We start from the raw sequence: 18583 nt of genomic DNA on the forward strand, positions 1-18583 counted from the left end.
CGTAGCCGCACCCTCGTTCATGCACGGAAGTGCGTGGCCCACGGTGCCCGGAGCCCTGGAAGTGCTCTGCTCCCTACCGCTAACTCTGCTTCAGCCGTGCCTGGGGAAGGGGCAGGGGGAGCGGCCGGGAGAGGAGGCCACAGCCCCTGCACCCTGAGGCCCCTGGAGCCCGCAAACGGCCCTCTGTCCAGCCTCCCTCTCCCCAGCCTGCCCAGCATCTGGCTGACGCCTCTCATGGTCTATCAGGCATCGGGAGCTGGCCACTCATGTGGTTCCCAAAGCCATGTTTTTCAGTCCCAGCATGTGTTCCTCTCTCTGTTGAAGCAGCCACCTTCTGGGGACAGTGCTGCCATAAACAGCAGGTATCCAGCAAGTTCAAACCACCAGGCGCTGGGGAGTCAGAAGCTTCCTGCCCAGGCGGGAGTGGGTAAAAGGGATCCCCATGCAGGCCTGTCCCCGTTTCTAAGGTCGTAGCACTGCCTAGCACTGCAGCCAAGGCCACGCACACCTCGTGGTCTCAGAGCCCTTCACGCGTGTGCTTGGCTGCTTGTTGCCTCCTTCGGCCTCCACTCCTGGCCAGCGCCCCACATCTCAGCGTGGGGCAGGCAGCTTGTGATCTCTTCCCTCGCCAGAGTTCTGAATAATTTGAAAAATGAGGTGCAGAGGGAGCAGCGAAGTGGCACCTTTTACCAAGAGAGTGAGGTCAGTGGACCTGCTCATGGAATCGACCTTGAGCGTTGTCACCACCGTGTTCTGGGGGGGGCGTGCCCAGGTGACAGAATCACTCCTAGAACGGGGTGAGGGAGCTGGTACTCTCCCAGTAACACGCTCGGGTAAGATTTTGACTTGGGCAGAGACAGGCGGGAGGGGCCCTGGCCGAACTGCATCCCCACCAGCAAAGTCCACAGCGTCTCGACCTGCCAGCCAGGCTCAGAGATGCGGGCATATGCTTCCGTGTGCAGTGACCGCTGTCCTCACCCCTCGCTGTTCAGTCAGCCGTGTCCCTGTGTGAGTGACCGCTGTCCTCACCCCTCACTGTTCTGCCCCGTGTGTGTGCCCTCCTGGTGTGCAGGAGTGAGCAGGGACAGGCCAGGGTGACGTGGGAAGGGTGCTGAGGCCTGGGCCAGGGCCAGCAGCTGTAACCTCTGCAGTGAGGAGCCAGAGGGGCCAGGACTTACCCAGCAGTGGGTGTCAAACAAGACCCCTTGCTGAATCCCTGTTCCTTTTGTTCCGTTCCTTCTGCCCATTTGCCCCTGCCCCTTCCTGAGCCCTGATTGACACCTAGATCCCTCTGATTCTTGTTAGGGATATGGGGTCCGGCTGCTGCTGTGCTGCCACCTGGTGGCGAGATGGCAGACTGACGGGCCTGGAGCAGCAGCGGTCCCCTTCCCCGCCTGGGCCTCCTACGCAGTGGGACTGGCACTGCGCCTCGCCCGGTGTGACGCCCCCCGGAGCCTTCCTCCGGCCCCTGCAGGCCCTCAGGGCCTGAGCGCTGCACGTGCGTGCTCAATGCCCGGCAGCCCGGGAGGCGCAGGTTCTGTCCTCACCCACTCCTGGAGGAGGCGGCTCAGAAAGGTACAGTGGCCGGCCCAGGTCACACGGCCAGTGATGGATTCGAGAGGCCGGGCTGTCTCCAGGTCGCTCTCCCGCGGCCCTCCCCTCTGATCTTGCCCCTGGGCTTCCGCACCCCCTTGCCAGCCCCCTGCTTCTCTCGCCTTTCAGGCCCCCGCAGCCCTCTCCTCGGACTGTCCCCCCTTACCGACCCTTCAGGCCTCGTCCCATGATGCCCCCCTCCCATTGCTGGTCACCCCGCATCATGGTCAGCAGCCTCCTTGGTGGTTTCCTGCTAGGCCACGACCTCTTGGGCCCTTGATCACAGGGTCGTGCCTGCAGGGCCTGGTGTTCGGGAGAGGGGTGGGCACGCAGGTGAGTGAGGTGCAGGCGGCATGGCCGCCACCACTGGTTGGTCCTGAGAACCAGCAGGGCCACGGTCCCAGTACTGCACAGGCATCCTCTGTGTCACATGGAAGCCCCCTGGGAAGACTCCTGCAGGGACCCTCATGGTGACGGGCAGCCCAGTGTGACTAGGTAGGGACAACCAACAGTGTTTTAAAAGGGTGTGGCAGCCTGGCCAGCTGATCAGTGCATCATCCACCCACGGGTGTGGCCCCCCCAGACCAGAGCCCCGAGGACTGCAGGGCGTGGGAGCCGGGCTGCAGGCCGTGAGGCCTCAAGTGGCAACCCAGGGCACCCTGCCTGTCCTCATCTCTGCGACTTCCGGGTCCGGACCGGGATTCTGCCACGGCCCGCTCACCTGGCAAGGCCCTCACCTGGCAAGGCCCTGTCTGTCGTAGGGCCTCCTGCACCCCATCCCACCCCCACCCGCAAAACCAGCTGACCCTGTGCCCCGTCTCCGCTGGGCAGCGTTCCCTTCCCAGTGACCACTTGTTAAACACAGAAACTCATGGCCGCCAGGGCCCGTCTATCCCCCAGCGAGCAGAGGCCTTCACCCCAATGGCCAGGTCTTCAGGGTGTCTCGAGGTGGGGGCAGGGATGGCGCTGAGGACTTTTGTCTGGACAGACTTGCGCAGAGAGCAAGGGGACAGGGGACTTCGGGGGGGCCTCGTCTGTGGGGCTCCCCCTGAGCCAGGAGCTTTATTCCCTTCCTGAGTCGCAGCCCCTGCGGGGGAGGCGGGGCCAGCGCCATCCCCACGTGCACTCCCTCCTGTGACTGCAGCCTGTGCCCTGTCTCCACAGTGGGCTATGGCTCCTGGTTCGAGCACGTGCAGGAGTTCTGGGAGCACCGCCTGGACGCCAACGTGCTTTTCCTCAAGTACGAAGACATGCACCGGGTGAGTGCTTCGGGGGCCAGGGCAGCGCCCGCGCAGCTGCGGCCGGTCAGGGGGTGTGTCCAGGGCCGTAGGGGCGTGGGGCCTGGGGGGCGTGGGGGCTGTGGGGGGTGTACAGGGCTATGGGTGTGTTGGGCTGGGGGTGTGTACGCATGGGTGTGTGTGGGTGTGGGGGCTGGGGGTGTATGTGGGGGGCTTCTTTCGGTCTTTGTCCCTGTAGTGGCACCTCCCTGCCTCCCCCTAAAGTCGGCTCCGGTCCCGGTCCCAGCACGTGTCTCCTCTGCTTCATTCTGCACGGCGTTTATCGTCATTTAACGTGCTTTACTGCTCACGTCTTTGTTTTACTTCGTTTCCCAGACCGGAATAAACTCCCTCGCGGCTGGGCTTTTGGTCTCTCTGGTTTGTGCACTTAAGTCAATGCCTGACACATAATAAGCTCTCGGTAAATACTCGCTGTTCAAGGACCAGCCCTCGAGGTGGGAGCTCCCCATCCCGTGAGGAAGCAGAGGCACCGGGCTGAGGCGCTCACCTGGCCGTGAGCTGGTGCGGGTGGAGCCAACCTGACCCTGGGCACCCGACCCCCAGAGCCCAGAGCCCGTGCCTGAGGTGCAATGTCACCAGCTTGAAGGCTGGAGCACAGGTGCAGACACCCCCTGCAGCAGGACTGCGCGTGAGGGAGCTCCTGGCTCGCTTATGCCCGTGTCGCAGTGGCCAGACAGGGCCGCTAGCAACAGCGGCCGACAGCTGCACAAGCAGCTTCTGCTGCAGAGCAGCAGCTGGAGCCGGGCGGGGAGAAGGAACTGGGACCCCAGGAGTGGAGGGCAGCGAGGCGGGCGGTGGGGGCTGGAGTCCAGATTGGGGGGCAGCCGGGCACGTGCAGAATTCCAGGTGGAGTGAAGACTGCAGTTTTCACCTGTGCTCGTCTGTGTAACCACCCAAATGAAGGTTTAGGACAAACCAGCTGTTCTGCTGACACCCCCGTGCCCCAGAGGTGACCACCGTTCTGGCCCTCGTCACACTGACTAGTTTGCTGGGTGCAAACCTCCCGGGAACAAGTGGAACCACGGGGGACGTACTTGGTGTGTGGTGGCTTCGTGCGGTGTGGTGGCTGTGAGCTCACCAGCGCTGGCCGGTCCTTTGTCGCTTCTGCGTGGTGCGTCGCTATGGGAGACGGCACGGCTCACTTACCCGCTGGGCGCGGCTGTGCGTGCATGTTCTTTCTGCTCCACGGTGGTTCGCGTGTGTGCCATGCACGTTCCTGAGCCTCGGTGACAGGAGCGTCCCTTCCGTTGGGCTGCCCATGAGCAGGGCCGCTGGGCCACTGTGGGTGATTCTGCCCACCAGTGACACGTGACACGGTGGTGACATCCGCACATGGGCTGGGAGGAGGGAGAAGCCGCTGGCCGGCCCACTGCACACACACCCGCAGGGCCAGGCCGGGCTGGCAGGTTCTGCCCGAGCCTCAGTTAACCCAGCGGTGAGTAACGAAACCACTTTTAACATTTAACCACGAGGGAGCGAAGGCAGCGTTTGCGTGAACCTACTTCAGAGCTGAAGCACACCTTCGTGCCTGGCTGCTCCGGATCCGGCCCCAGACCCTTGACGCGGTGTGGTCCTCTCTGCTCCGGGCGCATCCTGGGAAGGTGGGACAGCCGCCTTCGATGGGTCGAGACTGCCCGCCCTGCCCGCGCTTGTCACGGTCGCAACTCCCTCTGCCACCAAAGCCTGTCTGAGAACCGAGTGGCCTCCCTACCATGGTCAGGGTTTAGCTTCTGACTGGCACGTGCTGGTTTTTCACAAACCTCGGTAGTAGCCTGGGGTGTGTTTAATAGAGATTAAGCCACTGTGCATCATTTCACTCCGGTCTGAAACAGCCCTGGGTGAACCTCGTCTTCAGGCGTGTGGACCAAGCCTGCGTGTTCTCATCTGGGTGTTTGAGAAAAACCACTTAGCACTGGAGCTGTCACCTTAGTACGTGGTTCCACGCAGGTGTGCCCACACCCCCACCCTCATCACCACTCACTGTGGGCTGCCCCAGCCTATCACCCCATGAATCCTGCAGGAGCCCCTGCGAGGCGTTCTCACCGGCCGCCTGTGAGAAGTCGCTGACTGGCTGGGTGGCCGTGCTGAGACTGGACCCTGGCATGCAGGCCCTGTGCCATGGCACATGGCCCGTTGCCACAGCCCATGAAGGTGGGCGCTGCTGTCCCTCGTTCACAGGTGGGGCGTGGAGCTCGGGGAGGGCAGGCGGGCTGGCCCAGAGCTCGTCTGCAGCGGGCATGCTGCCTGCTTGCACAGCAGCCCTGGGGCCTGTGGCCGGTGACGTGGGCAGATGTGCCTTCCTCTCTGAGCTGGGGGCTACCCCAGTGGCGTGCTGGCCTTACTAGGATTCTGTTGGCCGCTCCAGTGGTCTGTGTTGATAGGCCAACGGCGTCCCTTCTGAGGGCCGGGTGTCCTAAATCCCTCTTTCGTCTTTTTACCTTTTAAGTAGAAATACCGAGGGGGGGCGGTGCTCGTTTTATTCCTTTGTTCGTCTGACCTCCGTCGCACACCCGGTCCTGGCCGAGCCCTGTGCTCGATGAGCACCGATGCCTGCTCCGTGGGCACCTCTGGCTGGCGGGCAGCTGGGTGGGCAGGACTAGAGCCAGTGGCGATGACCGTGGGGATTCAGAGAGGAGCTGACGCTTAATCCGGCTTTCACAGAACTTTCTTTAAGGTTTAGGAACTATACCCTCCGCCGTAGTCCTTCTCAGAGGCTTCGAGGTGCCTGTTTGCTTTATAAACTTGCAAAAGATGAAACAGCCTCCAGTGTTTTTCTGATGGTGCCCAGACACTGCAGCATCTGGCGACCCCCTGTGACAGCTCGGGGTTCTGGGCAGAACGATTGGCGATGCGTGATTGGAAACGTGGGGTGCTTGGCACAGTGCATCCTCACGTAACATCGTCCGCTGGTTCTGCGACTTGAAGTGAAATGACATGTGACCAGTCTTGTCAGGGGCTAATCGGCATGACAGGAGTTCATTTCCTGTGGTGTCTCATCAGTGTGACGGCAGAACAAAAATTAGATGGAAGGGTGTTCTTCGAGGGTCCGCTGTGTGTCCAGGGAGAGTGGGGGGTGGGCGGCAGTGGGGCCGGGGCCGGGGTCGTGGCAGTGGGGGCCGGGGGCAGGGGCTGGCGGCATCAGGGGACCATAAGCAGTGGGTTGGTGAACTGGCTACAGGAAGGTGCGATAAGCAAAGGGTCGGGTGCGAATCACGGCAGTGGGGCAGTGGGCTGGCGTGAATCACACAGTGAAGGCAGCGGTCATGCGAACTGGTTATAAGCAGTGAAGGCGGGTCATGCGAATCAGCAGTGGTTAATGTATCAGGTGGGGGCTGTGGCGGCAGTGAGGGGGCTGTGCGGGACAGTGTGGGGGGCAGCGGGGGACAGGTGTGGCCTGATCCTGCTGCTGGGTCACATCAGTGGTGCGCCCCCTTTCAGCGTCCCCCTGGAGCGTCAGGGCCCAGATGGCTGTATGTCAGCGAAGTGTAACCGAGTCCTGCCTCTGACCAAGCAGGCTCCTGCCAGGCGTGGGGGGCACGCCTGGGGCCTGGCTGAGGTCCCCAGGGCCCTCTTTGCTCTCCCAACTGCTAGTCCCCATTCCAGCTGATGGAGGGAGGAGGAGGGAGAGAATGAGCGGGCCTTGCTCCCCGCACAGTTCGAGGCAGGTGTTTACCTCCTGCGGCTGTTTTAAAGTGACTGTAGCTGTGTCACACTCTGTGCCTGCTTCCGGATTCCCCAGAGGACCTAGGTGTGGCCTCCAGGTCTGCCGAGGGCCTTGGGCCGTTCCCCAGCCTCTGGATTTCATTTCCAGGCTCGTCCTGGAACTAAGGAAGGTGTCCGGGGCAGCGTCTGCCATCTCTGCTGGGCCCCCACTCTCTGCTCTTGCCTTCCAGGACCTCGTGACGATGGTGGAGCAGTTGGCCAGATTTCTGGGAGTGTCCTGTGACAAGGCCCAGCTGGAGGCCCTGATCGAGCACTGCCACCAGCTGGTGGACCAGTGCTGCAACGCCGAGGCCCTGCCCGTGGGCCGGGGTACGCGCCGGGCCGCCCCCGCCCCCCTTCCTCTGCCTTGGGTCCCCTCCCTGCAGGTGTTCGTTGTCCCCCACTTCAGTGCCCCGCTGCCCTGCGTCTCACTCCTCCAGGGCACCTGGAAGCTGGGCCGTCGATGGCCCGGTGGAGTGCCCTCGACTGCTGTGTGCCCTGTTTCGAGCACGTGGTGTTTTAGTTTACAGGAGTGGCTGCTGGGATGTTTCAGTTTCCGTGGGCAGGATGTTTTCATGCAGGTGCCATCCCAGATGGCCCCACAGAGCAGAGCTGCGGAGGGGTTTGGGGCTGTGAAATTTCGAAGCTCACAGCACGCAGATGGATTCCTCAGCCTTCAGCTGGCTCGTGGGAGAGTTGATGATGCGGGTGGGGGTGGGTCCCCATGCGAGGGGGCGCCGTTTTCCCGCACCCCAAGTGGGTGCTGGCTACACAGGTAAGGACTTTCCCTGCCCAGGGAGGGAGGGTGTGAGCAGGAAGTGCAGGCCTCCCAGGGGGTCGGCCGCACTGGCATCAGACAGCAAGGCTGGAGCCAGCTCCCGGCAGCAGAAGCCGTTTCTTGGGTGTGAGGCAATTTGAGATGGGAGGAGTCCTCACGGCCACCCGGGCTGCTCCCGTGTCCTCAGAGGCTGCCTGTCTGTGTGGAGCTCAGGCGTGAAAACTCCCTGGGTCCCCAGGGGTGGTGTGTAAACCACCCTTTTGGTGAGAGCGACCCCCCTGTGACCCCTGGTGGTGTAGACCTGAGGTTGGTTCCCAGCTGGGTGAATCTGGAGCTTGCCCAGGTGACGAGAGGGCTCGAAGGTGGCGGGGGGAGGCGTGCAGAGAAGCCAGTGGCTCTGCAGCCCGGCTCAGATGCACAGGGAGGTACCTGGGCAGGGACAGGGGGCCGGGCCGCCTCACAGCTACATCCCGGGGGAGTGCCTTAGCCAGGCCTCTGAGCTTAGGCTCTTTATTTGTCCTCTTAGAAGGGCTGATCATGGCCGCCACATGGCTGACGGCCGTTCTGAAGGTCAGGTGGACAGTGCCTTCCCAGAAAGGCAGAGCGGTCACCTCTTCCAGGAAGAAAACAAAAATACCTCACAATTTATTTCCTGGCTGCATTCTCACAAATATTTATGATTTACAATTTATTTGCTCTATTTTAGTTTTGCTTTTGCTGTGTTTTGTTATCCTTGGGTGTGACCTTCTCCAAAATACCCGTTTCGGTTCATTCGTGTGGTAAAGAAGTGTCGAGAACATACTGCGCGCCATATGCCCCTTCTGGTGTGTTTGCTTTGTCATTGTTCACCTTGGTTTCGCTTTGTTTCAGTTTGATTTTGTTTTCTTTTAGCACATTGCCTCTTTGCTCAGAAGACCTTCTTGCGTTGGTGAGATGCAGGGCTTTGAGTAGCCAGCTGCATTGCTTAAATTTGATTCATGTCACAGCATAAATTGCACTGTCTTGATTCCAAATCCTAAACCAGGTGGGTGACTCCTTTGACGAGCTCTCGGCTGCCTCAGCTGAGAAAAATAATCATGGGAAAATATAATAGTATGATTGCTTTAGAAGCTTCTCATTCTGTCCTTTAGGTGTCATTCACGAGTAGCAGAACAGTTTCTCTTGTTTCCTTCCTCTCCCGCACTGACATATAATTTTCATTACGAGGAGAAATCCTTGTCACGTCGAATACGTTAGCTCAGCATTTGCAGGGTTGTGGTTTCGTACCTGAGGACGAGGACGACTGTCACTAATGGGGCTGACGGAGGGAGACAGACGCCAGAGCCAGGGCTCTGATCTCAGACGTGTTGACAGCGAAAGGAATCCTGAGCGAGCATTTCTGTCCCCGAGGCCGTTACTGGAAAGCACGGTGACAGGGCTCCGGGCGGCGGGCCCCCAGCTCCCAGGGCTGAGAGGTCAGCGGCCCCACTCCTGACATCTTCATGGTGGCCCTTAGCATTTGACTCATCCTGCTGCAGACTTTGTCATGAATGCACAGTGCGTGGGTCCAGCAGTTCGGGGTCGTTTTGAGCTCTGCCCCTTGCCCCCTAAGCCTGCGTGAACATCAACCCGCAGGCCCCATGCCCCGCACATCTCAGGCGAGCTGGCAGTTTCTGGCCGGCCTCCCGAGCTGCAGCCCTGCCTGGCTCAGTGTTGAGGCGGGGCCTGCTTGCTGCCACACTCGCTTGGCATCAGGTCACAAAAGCTGGCTTACCCGGCGACTGTTCGTTCCTCCCCGAGGTCACGCAGGTGGGCTTCTCAGGTCTTCCCCCTTGACCCCGTCAGGAGGCTTCCTGCTCGCCATAAAATGTTCTGTCTTTTCGGATGATTTTTTTTTTTTTTCCTTTTCAAATTCTCCAGAAGCAAATGCTGCCTTGGTGGAGCTGTTGAGCTGTGTTGAGCTGGCATGGAGGCCCCCACGCCACGTGGTGCCAGGGCAGCGGGCCCGTTCCACAGGCACTGTCCACCCTCCGGGTGTGGAAAGTCACCGCCCTGTGCCCGGCACTGGGGTCCAGCAGTGAACAGGGGGAGGGACACCAGGACGACAGGCTTAGAGAACCTGGTTCAGCTTGTCTGTAGTTCAGATAGCCTGCCCTGTCCCCATAGGCCAAATTCGGAGGGTCCGGGATAGATCTGGAGCCTTCCAGGTCAGTTTTGAGGCTTCCTGTGGCTCGGCAGCCGGCAGCCGGGCTTCAGCAAGTGTCCTGGTTTGTGTTTCAGGGAGGGTCGGGCTGTGGAAGGACATCTTCACCGTCTCCATGAACGAGAAGTTCGATCTGGTGTACAAGCAGAAGATGGGGAAGTGCGACCTCACGTTTGACTTTTATTTATAACAACAGCCATGGCACGCCTGCATGCTCACAGTGCCCAGACACGTCTAGCTACAAGTCCCCTAGGCGCTCATTTGTGACTCGCTGGACAAACCCAGACACGGTGAAAATGGCGGGGGGGTGGGTGCAGAGGCCGGAGGAGGTGCGGTGGCTTCTGGTCCCGAGCAGCCGTCTAGCCTTTGGAGTTTAAAGTCTCTACATGTCTGATTACAAACATAAAGGTTGCAGTTCTGACGGCCGGTTCCATAAGTTTAAAGTCTGTAACATACGCAACTGGAATGTCTGCGTTCTCCAACCCCGCGTTATTTATTGTGTTTTATAGAGCTTTTCACTGGAAACCTAAATAAATGTCAGTAAACCAAATAAAAGTTCATTTCCGAGGGGACTCAGGAGCGAGCCACACCCCAATGGTAGAAAGATCTCAGGGCTGACTCTGTTTTTGTAGTTTCTCCTGTAAGGCTCGGCCACCCCGCGCTCACCGGTTCTCCGGGTCAGGTGGGGCGGGAGGCCGGCCCCCGATGGAGGCGAGTTCTCTGTCAGCTCCCGAAATAAAGCGGGAAACTGTTCCCAAGGGCCTTCCAGACCCGGCTACCGAGGGACCCGCCACCGGCCCCTGGGGAGAGCACGGAGGCCAGCGACGGGCGGACAGCGGATGCTGTGGCGGGAGCGTCCTCCGCAGAGACGCCGAGTGAGCGCGGAGTTGCGTCTTCGCTCTGCCGTCTCGCTTCGTTGCCTGGAGCGGGAGCCTGACGCTGCTGGGGGGCGGGGGCAGACGCCGCGTGTGAATGTCTGGAGCTCCGGGCCTTGGCCCGGTGTCGCCGCGAACCCGAGGGGCTCAGGCACGGGAGCGCCGCGGTGCAGGGAGAACCGCTGCGCAGGTCCAGTGCCGTTCCGCGCAGGCCGCGTTGGCCGCCCAGGCTTTTCCCCTGCACGCCCCGCACCTCAGTTGGCCTGGGGGAGCAGAGGCGACGTTCTCATTGCTCTCCTCCACCCCACTTCGTTTTCCGGCCCCCGTTTGGCTGGAGAGGTGGTGGAGGGTGGCTGGGCGAGCAGCCTGTGCGCGTGTCACCGCCGTAGTGGGACCAGGCTGGTCTCGGGAATTGCCGTGGCTGAGACGTGCCCAGGGGTGGCCGGGGGCGTGTCTTCGGAAGGGTCCAGATGCTCATGTGCTGTTTGAGGGAGAGCGGCTGGGATGGGGTGGGTGGCCTGGGGGGGTTGGGGGGCTGGGCAGCACCTTTTCTGTGTATCCGTGAGGGCGGCTGCTTTGTGTGAAATTTCCTTTCTATTTTTCTATTTTTAGTACTGTACGGATGTTACTGAGCACCACACGTGATGTTCCTGTGCTTGCTTGCATCTTTAATAAAGACCCGTCCCGTGCCTTGTGTCCAGCGTGTGCTGACAGGTGGAGGGGCCCCACATGGTCCCCTCAGCACTGCAGGAGTGTGCACCCTGCTGACCCCCCATCCCTGGGGCTGACCGCACGGGGTCACAGGCCTGTGTCAGGTTCGGCTGGTTTACCCTGGTTCAGACGCTCCACCTCGCTGTTGGTTCACTTTTGAGATCTTTGATGAGCCGAAATGAAAGGAAGGGTGGGGAGAAGCGGAAAGCAAGGGGGAGATTTGGGGTGCCGGTGTCTCGGGCCTCTGCCTTAGGAGGCTGCATTATCCACATGGCAGCCCGTGGGGTGGTGGACATCACATCTCACTGTGAAGTCCGAAGTCCGTCTTCCCCGTCCCTCACGAGGGAAAGTTCGGGACACAATGTTCTCAGATCGAGCTTTTTTCTTTCCGATGGACCGGTTCCTTTAAGTCTCTGGGATCTGGAATTACCCTAGACCCCCGGTTAGTTTATGGACTATCCCAGAGGGTCCTCCCCCAAATCATTTATAAACCACCTAAAATGAGAAAATCGAGGTAAAGGCAGTGAAGCAGGAAGCATGGAAGGCAGTGCCCCGTCTTCGAGTACCGAGTTGTGGAATGCTGCCTCTGGCCCTGCCTCGTCGGCACTTCACGCCCTGGATGCGCCCGTTCAGCAAACACCTGACCCCTCCCTGTGCCAGACGCTGCTGTGGGTGCTGGGGAGACAGGCAGAAAAGGCGCGGCCTCCTGGTGCTCACAATGGTGGAGGGCAACGGGGTCGTCACAGAACCTTTTTGAAACACTCCCCTGGCTGCTTTGTGAGTAGCCTGCAGGCTGGGGCTGAGGGGGCTGTTCCCCTGGTGCGTGACTCAGAGCCCTCGATGAGAGGCTGACCCAGCCATCTTCCGACCCAGCAGTCTGGCTCCGTGTTGACGGAAGCGTGTGGGGACTGGCGTCTGGTTCCTGCCTTGTGGAACGTGGAAGGATGGGGCGGGGTAGCTGCATTCCGCAGCAGGTGGGATTTGAGTAGGGCCAGGAGGGCGAGGGAGACCTTGGCAGGTTTAAGTCTTCAGCTGTAGGATTCCTGGAGATCAGCGCCCATGACAGGAGCCCCTGCTGCCTGGCCTGGCTCCACAGACCAGTGAGACCCCAAAAAGGATTTGGGGGACCATAACCCATAGTCATAGGGTTTTACTCCCAAACATCTCCTCACCAGGCTGGGATTGTCTCTGGGCTCCCTGCCTGGCTCTGACAATGCTACTTGGAACCCTCCACGTGCCCAGTTTCTTCCCCTGAGGATGAGGATGGCCTTCCCACCTAAGCAGGTAAGTCACTTAATTTCTCTGATCCAGATCACAGTGTACCCAGTGGAGATAATCTTCGCCCTGCTCACTCCATAGCGTGGTCATAACAAAAGAAATGGCTTTCGAAGCACAAATAAAACCCACCAGGGTCATCTGTTCCCAGCCCTGCTGGCGAGCGCCCTCTAGCGGCCACATCAGACTTGACAGCTTCGTAGTTGACAGTTGAGAAGTCCCTGCTGGCTGATGTCGCCCTCTGGACTGCAGCAGATACAGACGGAGACCTGCAGGCCTTGTCCTGCGAGGTCCCTAGTGTGGGACACGTTTATCCAGCTTTCAGCGAGCCGACTGCTCTCTGCAATGGGTAGGGGAGACGTCGGTGTCCATCCTTTCTGTAGAGTTTGGCCCCAGCTCCACCCATGGGACATGGTCTTCCACGCTTCCTTGCAGAAGCAGCCTTTTCAGACTGGGCTGGCACCTTGGCAGATGGTCCAGGCTTGCCCAGCCAGAGAGCACCTTCTGACATCCCGATGGCTGGACGTCTGCCCCTGACAAGCTCGCCACCTCCCGGGACAGCCATCCTGTTGCTGGCAGTCCTCTCTGGCCACTCGTGCAGCCCCCTGCCCCAGGCCAGGGCTGCCTTCCACTCTGGACTCCCTCACCTGTGCTGACCAGCCCTGCCTCCACCTGGTGAACAAATCCCTCCACTCCCCCAGCACCCCCTGCTTTTCCCTCTCTTCCCACTTGACTCACTGCTCTGCAGGTGTCCCCCTCCCCGTGGGGGGACAGTGACACCCTGAGAGCAGAGCCGTGCTGTCAGCCTTTTCCTAGGCCTGAGTTTGGTATGTCATCAGCGCCTAATCATTGCTGAGTGAGTGGCATCTTTCATCGTTACAGTGGATTCCATTTTTCCCGAAACCACCTGCCCTGTACCATCTATGCACTGCCTGCCGGCTCTGCCCCTGGAGGCTGTATTTTCCCAGATGAGACCCAGGCTGGTGTCCTCCCGCCTCCCCCTGACCCACGGCTCCGTGCCTTTTCCCTATTCCACAGTCTTCCTGTCAGCGCCCCTGGTCACTTGTGTTCTTCTCCCCATCTGAACACGTTTCCCAACGAGTCTCTGGCTCCCCTGACCTGGGTGAACCCACGGGACAGACTGCGTTTCTGGTGCCCTTCCTGCCCCTGCTCTCCCTCCGTCCCAGAGGAGCTGATGAAGTGAGGGAGACTGAACTTTGAGCCCGTGATGGACTTTGCCAGCAAGGGCTAAGAGAATTAGTCACAGAAACGCTTGTCACACAGCTTGGGCCTGCATCGCCATCTCCAAGGCGCGCTGCACCTTTGCCAAATCTACACATCAAATGACAATTTGATTCTCACACTTGGATCCCTGTAAGCTAGTTGGCACCGGATGTCTGAGCTGCAGTCTCTAAACCTGTCCCCTCGCTATTGACGGAAGGAGTCTGTGCTCTGTTAAAATCATTCCTTAAAAACTGGAGAATGCTAAATGTGTCCAAAATATAAAAAGCAACCAGAAAATGCATTTTATCCTCTTTAAAGTTGTGATCTTTACATAAATCCGTGCTGTTGGGCAAGTCATAAAATTTGCGAGCGAGGTCATTTCTGCAGGAGGAAAGATCCCCATCCAAGCCACCAAGACACTCTGCTCTGTACATCCTCAAAAAACAAGTGAATTGGTTAAAATCTCTTTTTTTCCCTTAGTGTTCCTGTCTCTCAGTTCCCCTCTTTACATTCCATAGTATGTGCGATTTCCAGAAAACTTTTTTTTTTTTTTTTTTTTTACTTAAATACAGTCAGTAGCTTAGAGCTCATCTCACTCTGTTCAAGAAGAGCTGGTTGTTTGGGCCTCTGGGTCCCCCTCAGGCTGTCACCTTGCCTGGATTGCCATTCCCCCAGTTCAACCCGGATTACAGGGAATTAGGCTTTAAGCTCATGGTCTCCAAGAACCCCCTGAGGTCTCCCTCCTCCTTTCTCCGCTGCTGGGGGTGGGGGCCACTGCTGTGCCGCTTGTCCCATACCCGGGACCCAGGTGACCACCTGCTTCTTGAGGCCACGGTCAGTGAAGCGTCACTGACTGGAACTTCTCCACGGTCTGCTGGAGTCGGCCTACCTGACCACCTCGAGGGCCGCAGCCTCTGCAGGCCCAGCCCTTGTCACCTGCTTCCCGGCCCACTCTGGCTTGGCCGCATTGCTCATCCACGGCCCTGACTTACACGCCTACCGTTCTCTTCCCTGAATTTGGTGGCCCCTTTTTGCCCTCTGGGAAAGTCCCTGTTGTTTCTAAGCGCTGCCAGTCCATATCCACCACCCACTTCCACTTGGCCTTGAAACTCAATCTCCACGAGGCCATCCGGGTTTAACCCTAGCTCGTTAGCGCTGCTGTCCTGTAGGGACCTAAGCTTCCGCTCCATTTTTACCGAAGACGGTGGGGGTTGTCCGTTAAGGCCGACAGACAGATTTTCAAAGGGTGGTGGCGGCCTCTGTCCTGGGTACCCTCCCCCCGCCCCGCACTTGGGGCTCTCCAGAGGAGGAGGAAACCCAGAGGATGAGCGGCTGGTATGTCCCCACTTCTGCCACAGGATGCAGCCTCGGGTGCCTCCTTAGAATGGGACTGTGCCAGGAGTTAGAGCCTCAGATTCTGAAAGAGTAATAATTCTCTGTGGCAGTATAGTTACAAAAACATTTTGTAACTGTTGTCGAGTTTCCTTTCCAAAGTATCCGTTTTCAGCCCCAAGTAGACTGTAAGTAGAGACGGGGCCTCATTCATCACTCTGTCCTCATACTGCTTAGCACAGCGCTCTGCTCCTATCAGGCGATCAATAAATGCTTGTTACCTAACGAAAGGCAAATTAAATGCTAACCAGCACTAATTACAAGCTGTTACAAGATCCTGGCTCTCAGCGAAGAGAATTACCGGTGATTGTCAGGGGTTTTGCTAGCTGCCTGGGTGTACGAAACATGAAATGCTTTTCTAACTGCTTCTTTAGTCCGGGGTGGGGGCCGCTTCTCCTAAGATCACTGCACCACATTGTTCAGAGGGCAGGATTCCTTAAAAGGCCAAATGCCAGGGTTCTACACTATGGAATCTCGCGCAGGACCAAAGCGAGTGGATTTTGATTCCTGTTTCCGGGGAAGGAGACAACCAGTAATTATTAAGGAAAATTAGGAGCTTAGCAGCATTTTTGCCCACTAAAGGGCCATGAGGACACGTGAAGGTGCTGCGTGCGTTGAGCCGGTGCAGAGGCTCTCAACGTGTGATCCCAGATGAGGTACGAAAATGGCGCTGTTTACAAATGATAATCAATTGTTTGTAGTGACAGTGTTAAAATGTGCAAGTTAGATTTTGGCTGATTGAACTAAAACGAGCAGCTGTGTCATCTGTCAAGGTAACTATCTGAGAACAAAAGCATCTATTTTAGTAAAGAAAAAATAGCCATGGGAGCTTTTCCAAAAGAGCTACTTATATCTCATTTATTTAAATTTTTTTTCTCCTAAGACGGCCTCACAGAGTCTCCATTTTATGAGGCCACCAAAAAGACAGCACTCAGAGAAATCTCACCTAGCAGATTTCCAGGATAGTCTCAGCTTCTGTTTAGATGCACATGCGTCTGTGTCGTGTGTTTGTTCTCCGTTCAGTCTTTTTTTAATAGACGAGGCCGAAAACAGTACTTAACTTTTTAGGGGTTAATCAGTTCCTGCTGTCTGTTTCTTCACATGGAGGCATAATTTCCATGTATAACACCATTATTGATTACTGCGATATAATTGCAGGCTTGACTCTAGACCCCAGTCTCCTAGGTGTACAGACTGTGGTATAAGTACTCAAAACGTGGAGGGTGGGACACAGCTCTCCACGATCCCCGAGTTTCTACCTGATTACGGAGGGAATGAGCTGTCTCTTGGATATCATAAGGGTAAAAATATTTCCCCCAACTTCCCATGGCTTGCATCTTTCAATCATCATCAGAGGTTTTGAGCAGCAGATTCCTGCCACGGGTGTAAGTAGCAGAGGCTGTAACAATTTCTGGGGCAGTGAGTTTTCCTGGTTTCAATGATGCCGAATGGTACCGTGGACAAGGTAATGGGTTCAGCCCTATTGAGAGTAGATTCACTATGGGGCAGCCAGGGGAACCGTCAGTTCTCAGAAGGTTTGGTCAAGGGAGACAACAGTCTCCCTCTTCAAACTCCTCTTTGGGGCCACTGTCACCTGACAGAGCTCCGGTCCATTTGAACAGAGAGCAAAACTAATCTAATAGACTTATGGGCTGTCAGGACAATACACAAAAAGGTAAATTTAGGTTTTTACAAAAAAAAAATAAATAACTCTTCACACGCAAGTGATAAATTTCTAGGAGCAGGGAAAACACTTTGGAGTAAAGGTGCTCTTCAGGGAAAAAAAAATAAAGAATTCATGACAAAATCTCATGACAGACCGATCTAATCACTAGTCATTTAAATACATGGGGGAAATCCTTGTGTTTAAGGAAATACGCATGTATTTTTAGTTTCCCAATTCTGGGTTATGTTGACTCAATCATACGCTTTAATTGCTTCACTGCTGAGTTCAGGTCGGTTCAAAAGACATTTATTAAATCCCATGTTTGCTCACACAGCCAACTGTTAGGGTTTTTCACCTACAATTTTCCCTCAGAAAAAGTGTTACTAAAAAGAATTCTTGCAAAGACTCTCATGTAGCAGTTTGTTATCTCGGTTACTTTATTCTGAACAACGAATTACCCCAACTATTGCTGGTTTTGAACAAGAAGACCCTTGATGTAATGGGGGAGAGAAAAATTTAAGACAGATTTAGTAAATTCCTGGTATCGTGTCATTACATTTTTTAGTGCTGGACGTGTTTGCTGTTATTTAAAGTAGGTCTTCTAAAGTACAATAATACAATGAGATAATCCTAGAGATTACAAACAAATAGCCACAGAATGTATTTTTAAAAACAGTTATCTTAGTTTTATGTGAGTAGGTGCCGCTGGCTCAGCATCACGGAAAGAGAAGGGAAAATGGACAGAACAATATCTGAAGAGATACTGGCTGAAAATTTTCCAAAACCAATGAAAGACATTAAGGCACAGATTCAAGATATGCTACAAAATCGAAGCAGGATAAAGACAAAGAAAACCACACCGAGGCACACCTTAAAAATTCCCAGAGAAAAGACAGACACGTTGCTTTCAAAGGCATAACAATCACACAGATGGCCAACACTGCAACAGAAATGATGGAAGCCAGAACATAACCCAATGGCATCTTTAAGATGCTGAACAAAAAATAACTGCAAACCTGGAGTTCTATACTCGGGGAAAATATCCTTTAAAGTGAAAGCAAATAAACACATTTTCAGATAAATAAAAACGGAATTGATTCATCGCCAGCAGACTCACACTAAATACAGTTTCCTGTGTCATTTCTCCTGAAAACTGAAGGAACGAATAACAGTAACAGCAACAAAAATTCCACTCCTATATTCCCCCAAAACGAAGAGAGGGATTTGGATACTGTGTACTCCAGTGTTCCCAGCGGCATTATTCATAGTAGCGGAAAGGTAGAAACAACCCGCACACCCATCTAGCAGCAGATGAATGGAGAAACCACTTGTATTTCCCATGATTTTTATTTTCCGTATTTCCTGATGCTTTGTCACCTTGAGGCCTTGCTAACACTGGAGTGACTGCACCTCCCAGGATTAGCCAATGCCTACAGAGGGTAAAGGACTTGCTGAAGTGATTTAAGCTAGCCAGTGCCGAACCTGCTGCCCCTGCCGTGCCTTTCCCTCCAACACCGCGGTTACAGACTCTGTCCACGTTTTGTCCTTATGAGGCAAGGGGCCGCGGGTGAGGCTACAGAGAATGGGTGAGGTTACAGGGTACGTCCTCTGGCGTTGGAACCAACAGGACTCACTGAAGGACTGGATGTTGAGGATGGCACAACGATCGTTACAGGATAACAACAAGGTTTCCTAGGTTAAGTGGTGCCACTTATTGAAATGGGTCAGAGTGAGGGAGGTCAGCGGACTGTGTGGGTGGCTGAGGTCCAAGGGGTCTCTGATACACACCCGTGGACGGGTCAAGGCTGAAATTAAGCATAAGAGCACTATCTAGGTCAGTCAGAGAGACCCTAATGTCCAAAGGCCATACAGAGGAGGAGAATGACC

At 56.4% G+C, this 18583-nt stretch overlaps 1 protein-coding gene across 5 annotated transcripts in view; it reads left to right on the forward strand.

The window, feature by feature from the left end:
• SULT4A1 (sulfotransferase family 4A member 1) overlaps positions 1-10159 on the forward strand; it is a 28954-nt gene extending 18795 nt beyond the window's left edge. The window contains exons 5-8 of one of the 5 annotated variants that reach the window (XR_005652904.1): positions 2758-2852; positions 6785-6923; positions 8263-8395; positions 9631-10159. Coding sequence is in view for 4 of the 5 variants with exons in the window: in XM_039863231.1 (XP_039719165.1) it covers positions 2758-2852; positions 6785-7372 (683 nt within the window). In the remaining variant the exon portion in view is untranslated. Of the gene's footprint in view, positions 1-2757; positions 2853-6784; positions 8196-8262 lie in introns of those variants that run through there. The other 4 variants (XM_039863233.1, XM_039863232.1, XM_039863234.1 and 1 more) reach the window with 4 other exon arrangements.
• The last annotated feature ends 8424 nt before the right edge of the window (positions 10160-18583 follow it).

The sequence above is a fragment of the Pteropus medius genome, unplaced genomic scaffold, assembly GCF_902729225.1.
Source record: "Pteropus medius unplaced genomic scaffold, Ma_sr-lr_union100, whole genome shotgun sequence".
Taxonomy (NCBI): Eukaryota; Metazoa; Chordata; class Mammalia; order Chiroptera; family Pteropodidae; genus Pteropus; species Pteropus medius.